General features: G+C 34.8%; 1 protein-coding gene across 2 annotated transcripts; it reads left to right on the forward strand.

The window, feature by feature from the left end:
• Nucleotides 1-1,528: 1,528 nt before the first annotated feature.
• Nucleotides 1,529-5,385, forward strand: LOC112720618 (uncharacterized). Of its 2 annotated transcripts, none has more exons than XM_025771610.3 (3): nt 1,529-1,880; nt 2,411-3,002; nt 4,233-5,385. In XM_025771610.3, exons 2-3 carry the CDS (start codon nt 2,442-2,444, stop codon nt 5,079-5,081), a joined length of 1,410 nt encoding a protein of 469 aa, XP_025627395.1. In that variant the 5' UTR covers nt 1,529-1,880; nt 2,411-2,441; the 3' UTR covers nt 5,082-5,385. The 2 variants fall into 2 exon arrangements, with proteins under 2 accessions (XP_025627395.1, XP_072062778.1); XM_072206677.1 differs by having other exon boundaries at nt 1,640-1,884; nt 2,498-3,002.
• The last annotated feature ends 2,051 nt before the right edge of the window (nt 5,386-7,436 follow it).

Raw genomic sequence — 7,436 nt, forward strand, 5'->3', positions numbered from 1 at the left:
GAGAAATTTTTGTTCAAAATTTGAATTAACCCTGAATTATGGAACGTACTATGTGTGAGAGCACTTATCAACATAGATCGTCAAAGTAAGGTGCATAACAGTCGTCAAGAAAACAAGTGCGGGCGGTTATTTAAATTTAAAAACCGACAAAGATCATTCTAGGAGTAACCATCAGTTGACATTAGATTAGTCTATAAATAAAGTTTTGTGCAAACATTGTAATCAGTTCAGTTCTTTTGAAAAACTTTTAGAAACTTAAAACACTCTCAGCCCATTGGCATCACAGAGTAAAAATTAGAAATCTTAATTAATTTTCTGAACTCAAACACTTGTAATTTGCTTTCTTCCAGTTTTTATTAATAAAATTTTTCTACTTTTACATGTTCCTCTCTTTTATGTTTATATTTCTTTTTTCATCTTTTCTTTAATTTCTTATTTGTTTTTAATTTCTACAATTTACTTTGTTTCTGGTACCTTAAATTTTTTGTTTATTTGTTACTTTCATTTCTTTAAATTTTTATTAATGTTACAATTGCGACATTGAAATACTCACATTTTCTTTTAAACATTAACAAAATTTGAGTAAAATAAATTCATATAAAAATATACCAATTAACCATGATATTAGGTCACATACAATTTTTTTTTTATTTTTAAAAGAATTAGCCAAAAGAAAAAGGGTGACCAACTCTGCCAACTTACCAGTTTCATTATTAAGAGCAACTCCAATGCTGGAAAATAGAGCCCCTCTTTTAACATACAGGACCCAATTATCCCAATTGTCGATGGAGTGAAGAGAGGAGAGAGACTCTTCACGTGAATCAAGGCTGAGAATTTTTCTACAGAAAAACTTGCAGCAGCCAATAAAATTATGCTGTGGTAAGTTAATAAAAAAATTAAAAACATATTAGATATATATCTATTTAATTAATTATTTATATTAATTATTTAATAATTAATTATATTAAATCATAATTAATATAAATAATTATATTAACTCAATATCAAATATTATTTATATTGTTATATTGAATCATAATTAATTAAATTTATTTACATAAAAAATAAATTTAATTTTTATATATTATAAAATAATTTTTAGTTAGATTATTTATTTTTATTTGTAAAATTTAAAATACTAATCAAATTAAAGTTATCTATTTTAATATTTTATAATATTAAATTATTTTAAATTATAAATTTAAATAATATTATTATAAAAAAATAATAATTATATTAATTTTAAGTATTTTAATTAATTAATTAAGTAGGACTACAATAGAAATTAAAATTAGTTTCTCCTAAGTCTTAATAAAAAAGAGAAAGATGTTTTGAATTCTTATTTACTGTTTATGACGTAAAAATTAATGTAAAGTTTTTTTTTTTTTTTTGACAAATAAATCATAAATAAAAACTGAAATGAGTTTACTACTAGAGATGGTCTAACCACCCCCAACAACAGCATCGGTAATTTAATGTTTTTCATGTATACGATACTTTAAATACGAATACGAATACGTCCCAAAAAATACACAAAAATATATATACTCTTTCTTTCTCCTACCGTTAATTAAGAATTCAAAACAACTCATGAATGATAGTTGTTCCTTTATCATGTTGAAGGGAAACAAATTAACTTGTGGGAGCTGTCTGCCTCTGACCTTCGTTTCGGTGTCTCTCTGAGACCTTCTTTGGTTGCAAAGTCAACATCATCCAAACCACCTCAGATCCAAAACCTCACGCATATGCTTAACTACCCAATTATACACTCTAACCCACCATCCCTCTCCATTCCTTACTTCGCTGCTGTTCTGTTGTGTTAGTCTTTTTCTTCATCTCTCTTTCGACACAAAAAGAAACCATGTCGGTTAGTTTTCCAGGCAAGTCTTCCACTTCACGCATACTTTTATTACCTTTGCAGATTTTTTAATTTCTTTTTCAAATTTTAGTAACGGAGGAATACCGTTAAATTTTGACGCATGTATGTTGTTGAACTGTGATTATTTGTCCTGCTATCATTTTGGGAATAAAAACACTTTTTTTATTTAAAAAAAAAAAGATATTTATGTATTCCCGTTGTAAGGTTTAGGTTAAGTATTTTCAGTTGGTGATTAATGTATAGGTTTGATTTTAAAGTCATGTAGTTTATAGCAAGATGGTGATTTTGTATGCTTTTTAATCAGCAAGATAAGGGTATTGACGGTGCTTAGAATTTAACTCTGCAATCAAGATTAAGATATGTGTACGATTCATGACACAGCAAGGGTAATTCTACAAATCAAGTTGGGATTGTTTTCAGAATTTTACACAACTACTTTGCTTAAATCGATTTTGTGGTGGTGGAATTCATGTTCTCTTTACTGGCATCTAAATTAGATGTTTGTGATAGGTTGCGTTTTGTTAATTGCAGCATTGTTTCAGAGATATAAAAGATAGAGAAAATGAGGATGAGGAACGTATACCGGAAATCAATGGCTTTACATTTCAATGCAGGGAGCAGATGTTCTATATATGCCGTGTTATGGAGCTTGTTAGGATGCTTTTTTCTGCTTCAATTGTATTTGAATACTCGCCAAAGAGATGGAAAAGGTGGCAGAGAGGTTCAATTTCGGGTGACTCATCTTCCTCAGTTCCGTGAGATTCAAGAACTGGAAGAGATACACTTCCAATTGTCCCCACCACGAGGCAAGAGATCCCCTCGGGCGCTGAAGCGCAGGCCTAAGCATCGGACTCCCACTTTGGCAGATGAACTCATGGATGAGAATTCCCAACTGAGACAATTATTTTTTCCTGGTAAAAAGAGTGTTGTAGATCCAATGATTACTGCACAGAATGATAGCTATTACTACTACCCCGGGAAGATTTGGTTGGATACGGATGGAAATCCTATTCAAGCTCATGGAGGGGGCATTCTTTATGAAGAAAAATCAAGCACATACTATTGGTATGGTGAATATAAAGATGGTCCTACATACCGTGCTCACAAGAAAGGAGCTTATCGTGTAAGTTGTGTTTCTTTTCCTTTTTTGTTTTTCATGAAGAGTCATTTCATTTGGTTATAATGCAAATATTAGCATAATAACATGCTCAGAGCTGGTAGTCTCCTAGTATTAGGTTTTCTAACTTTAATCCTACTAGAAATTCACACTCTACAGACTCCAGTCTTTGGTTATCCATGGTTCATCAAAAACAATTTGAGAGCTCTGAATAAAATTAAGTAACAAAAGGAGGCATAACAAGAGATATAGGTCTTATATTTTTTGTTGGATTACAGAGTACTTTAATTGAAACCACTGCAGTCTGTTTCTTACTCTTCCATGGTAGAATCCGCCCAGTCAATATCAGAAAAATAACACCATAGTGAATAAAATCGGTTAGCCACCTTAAAGCATGCCTTGCTTACTCCTCTTTTAGATATTTCAAAGTAGGCAAAAAGAACACCTCAATGAGAAGTTATTGGAGGATATTAATAGGCCCGCAACCCTCACTTTGAGAGCTATGTCAGGAAATGTGCAACTGAAAGTTGATACATTTTCCACCAGTTTGACGAGAGTATTAGTTTCACTTTAGGATTCATCGGGGTCTAACACTTCCCAGGTGCCGATTAACCACTAGTTTTGCAAATCCTTTTCCACTTATCTCAGGCTCAGATTTTGTTCATTGTACTTTAAAGCCAATATCTCCCATTAAAGGTTCAGAATCCACTGATTATAGGCCCTTTGCTTATACTGAACAGAGTGTTTGCTTCCAGTTCCAGGACATCTGCATTTCTTCTGAAATGTTGGTCCCTCTGAAAATGTTTTCCCTTGGTTGTTCAATCTCTCTAAGTTATTAAATGAGTCAGCAGAATGTAAATGGCACTAATGTCATATTTGAAAGGAAAGAAACGGGAAGGTGCCGAGTCTTTTGACCCTTCCATACGGTGTTCCCTTTCACTTATATATATATATATATATATATATATATATATATATATATATCTGTGTGTGTTCCTTTAATATGTAAAAATGTAAATTTTCCCCTTTTCGTTCCTTTTTCGGTCTTTCTTGGTCTTGTTTCTCCAACTATGCTTCCTTTATTTCTGATAGTTTTATGGAGACTTTCAATGCTATAATCTCATCCTTCAGTGCCTTCCAAGGAAACTTTTTGTTTTATATAGCAACCATGCATATCTTCTCAGTTGCATACCCTTGTGAGTTGTGACAAAACATTTTTTCTCTCTTTTCCATCAGGTGGACATTATAGGAGTTGCTTGTTATTCTTCTAAGGATCTTTGGACATGGAAACATGAGGGAATTGTTTTGGCGGCAGAGGAAACAAACAAATCCCATGATCTTTACAAGTCCAATGTGCTTGAGAGGCCGAAAGTGATTTACAATGAGAAGACTCGAAAGTATGTGATGTGGATGCATGTCGATGATGCTAATTATACCAAAGCTTCTGTTGGTGTAGCCATTAGTGATACACCGGATGGTCCTTTTGATTATCTTGGTAGCCAAAGGCCCCATGGATATGATAGCAGGGACATGACAATTTTCAAAGACGATGATGGCGTGGCATACATAATCTACTCCTCCTTTGATAATAGCGAACTCCACATTGGACCACTAACCGAAGATTATCTCGACGTTACACCAGACATGAGGAGGATTCTTGTGGGAGAGCATAGAGAAGCGCCTGCTCTCTTCAAGCACCAAGGCACATATTACATGATCACTTCAGGGTGTACAGGATGGGCCCCAAACGAGGCTCTGGCTCATGCGGCTGAGTCAATAATGGGGCCTTGGGAAACAATGGGAAATCCGTGCGTTGGAGGAAACAAGATGTTAAGACTAACTACCTTCTTTGCTCAGAGCACTTTTGTGCTTCCCCTACCAAGATTCCCAGGTTCGTTTATCTTCATGGCAGATAGGTGGAATCCGGTGGACTTGAGAGACTCACGATATGTCTGGTTGCCGCTGATAGTGGCCGGACCAGTCGACCAACCACTGGAATACAGTTTTGAATTTCCTTTGTGGTCAAGAATTTCCATCTACTGGCATAGACAATGGAGACTGCCTCAGGGGTGGAGCATATCTTAATTATCCATCTTCTTTTGTACATTCATGGATTTTGAAGACTCACCAACCAAACATCTTACCAATTTTGCATGTTGCTCGCAATTGCTAGGAAATTCACTCATTGAGGACTGTGGACATTACCCTTTAGTCTCAAGAACATGCAGTGTTTGATCATACCTTTCCAGTTTTTTATTCAGTGGGAGTCTGCATTGATTGAGGGAGTTCATGTATATTGAGAAAGCTATCCACTGACAGATGTGTAATTAATTATGTAAATGAATTTCTTGGGTTATCGATTATATTATGTAAAATTATTTCGCAATCACACAATGGAGTATATGATAGTCTGTGCATGTGATTCTTTTTCTTTCTTTTTTAAAGTATATTTTTAATTTTTGAAGTTTGTTAAAAGTTTTAAAATTATCCTTTAAGTCTTATGTTGTTATAATTTTGTTTTAGAAATTTTTTATTTACTTCAAATATATATTTTTATCGGCTAATTTCTTAAAAAATTTAGGACTAATTCAGTAACAATTTTACAAGAATTTTTAACACAAACAAATTAGATATAATTGTCATGTATTATTAGATTTTTTTTTTCCTAAAAAAAAGATACTTTATTCCTTTCATAAAAAGAATACAAATGTCTAAATGTGACTAAAAGAGAATAGAAAGAGAGAGAGACAGTGGACTATAAAAAGAATACAAATGTCTAAATGTGACTAAAAGAGAATAGAAAGAGAGAGAGACAGTGGACTCTCAAAAGCTCAGACAAATCGAGCATTATCCTAATAGTTGCAATAAAGGGAGAGTAAAAAAAAAAAAAATTCCTAATTAGATTTGGGGTGCTAATATTATCCTAATAGTTGCAATAAAGAGAGAGTAAAAAAAAAAAAATCCCTAATTAGATTTGGGGTCCATTAGCAGCCGTTGAAGACATGTTGCTAATCTCCTTGCTAATCCATCCACTTATTGGGAAGTCTTGGAAACCTCGTTGAAGACGTGTTCATTGCGAGATCTCCATATGCTCTAACAATAAATCTCCAATGACATTATACTTCGCTCTTCCCTTGGATTAAGAATTAAATGTTGCTTCTTCGGCGCCCAGCACTGGAAGAACATCATCTTCACCAACAACCATATCACAGTAATGGCTCATATTCCACACTTCTCTAGCTTTCTCACAAGTAAATAGACAATGCATAATTCTTTCTGTGGCTGCGTGGCACCGCGAGCAGATAGCAGGTCTTGACGGCATTCTCCGGTAAAGCAGCTCCATAACCGAAAGTCTTTCATGCTGAGCACGCTAGAGGAAAAGGAGGACTTTTGGTGGAGCTTTAATCTTCCAGAGATCTTGCCAGATTCCTTGTCTTTGCTGGAGGTGTGGATGAAGCTCAGACAGTTCATCGTTGAAGGAAAAGGCTATTATGTACCCAGAAGAGACTTCGTATCTGCCGGATTTGTGGAATAACCAGGTAAGTTTATCCCTATACTCACTCATTTTAGTTGCTAAAATTTGCTGAGTGATGGCTGGTGGAAATATTGAAGTAATGAGTTGTTGATTCCATTCATTATTTTCACTCATCAGGTGATTGACTCGTGAGACTGGTTGGTTTATGGAAAAGGAGTTTAGTCTGATTGGGGGAGTAAATTGTTGCAGAGATGGAACCCATGGATCTGAGAAAATGTTCACCTCAAAACCAGGACCTATTTGCCAAATCAAGCATTTTTTTAGTGACTTTTTGCCCCTCCAGAATGCTCTTCTGGCCCTAGGAAGGTCAATTCCCTGCCTATGCTCTCAAAATATCTGTACAGCGAAAGTACTTGCCTCTGAGAATTCTAGACAATAGCGAATTAGGTTGTGTTGCTATTCTCCAGCATTGTTTGCCAAGAAGTGTCAGATTTTGTGCCTTCAAATTCTTAAATCCCAGGCCCCCTTCCACTTTCGGCCTAGTCAGTATACCTGATAAACCGCTATTTTACGATTTATTTTGTCTTGAATTAAGCGGATTATATCCATTATTCTCACACTTATTCATTTAATTCGCATGTTTTACATTTTCCTTCTTAATTTTGTGCTATGATTGAAAACATGCTTCTTTGGCCTTAAATTACTAATTTTTAATCTTCCTTTATTACCATTCGATGCCGTGATATGTGTGTTAAGTGTTTTCAGAGTTTATAGGGCAGGAATGGCTTGGAGGATGGAAAGGAAGCATGGAAAAGTGGAAGGAATACAAGAAAATGAAGATTTGAGAAGCTGATGCCGACGCACACGCGTGGACGACTCGTGCGCATGATCGCGCCATACTTCAAGCGACGCGTACGCGTGACGTGACGTGTACGTGTGACAAAGCGCCACGTGCTGAAGATATC

This window comes from Arachis hypogaea, chromosome 11 (assembly GCF_003086295.3).
Source record: "Arachis hypogaea cultivar Tifrunner chromosome 11, arahy.Tifrunner.gnm2.J5K5, whole genome shotgun sequence".
NCBI lineage: Eukaryota > Viridiplantae > Streptophyta > Magnoliopsida > Fabales > Fabaceae > Arachis > Arachis hypogaea.

What these genes read in the sequence shown, in the direction of transcription:
- LOC112720618 (XM_025771610.3), top strand. Translation starts at nt 2,442, where the DNA reads ATGAGGATGAGGAACGTATACCGGAAATCAATGGCTTTACATTTCAAT. An exon ending in ACAAGAAAGGAGCTTATCGT is followed by an intron (nt 3,003 to 4,232) that starts GTAAGTTGTGTT and finishes CTTTTCCATCAG; the next exon opens with GTGGACATTATAGGAGTTGC.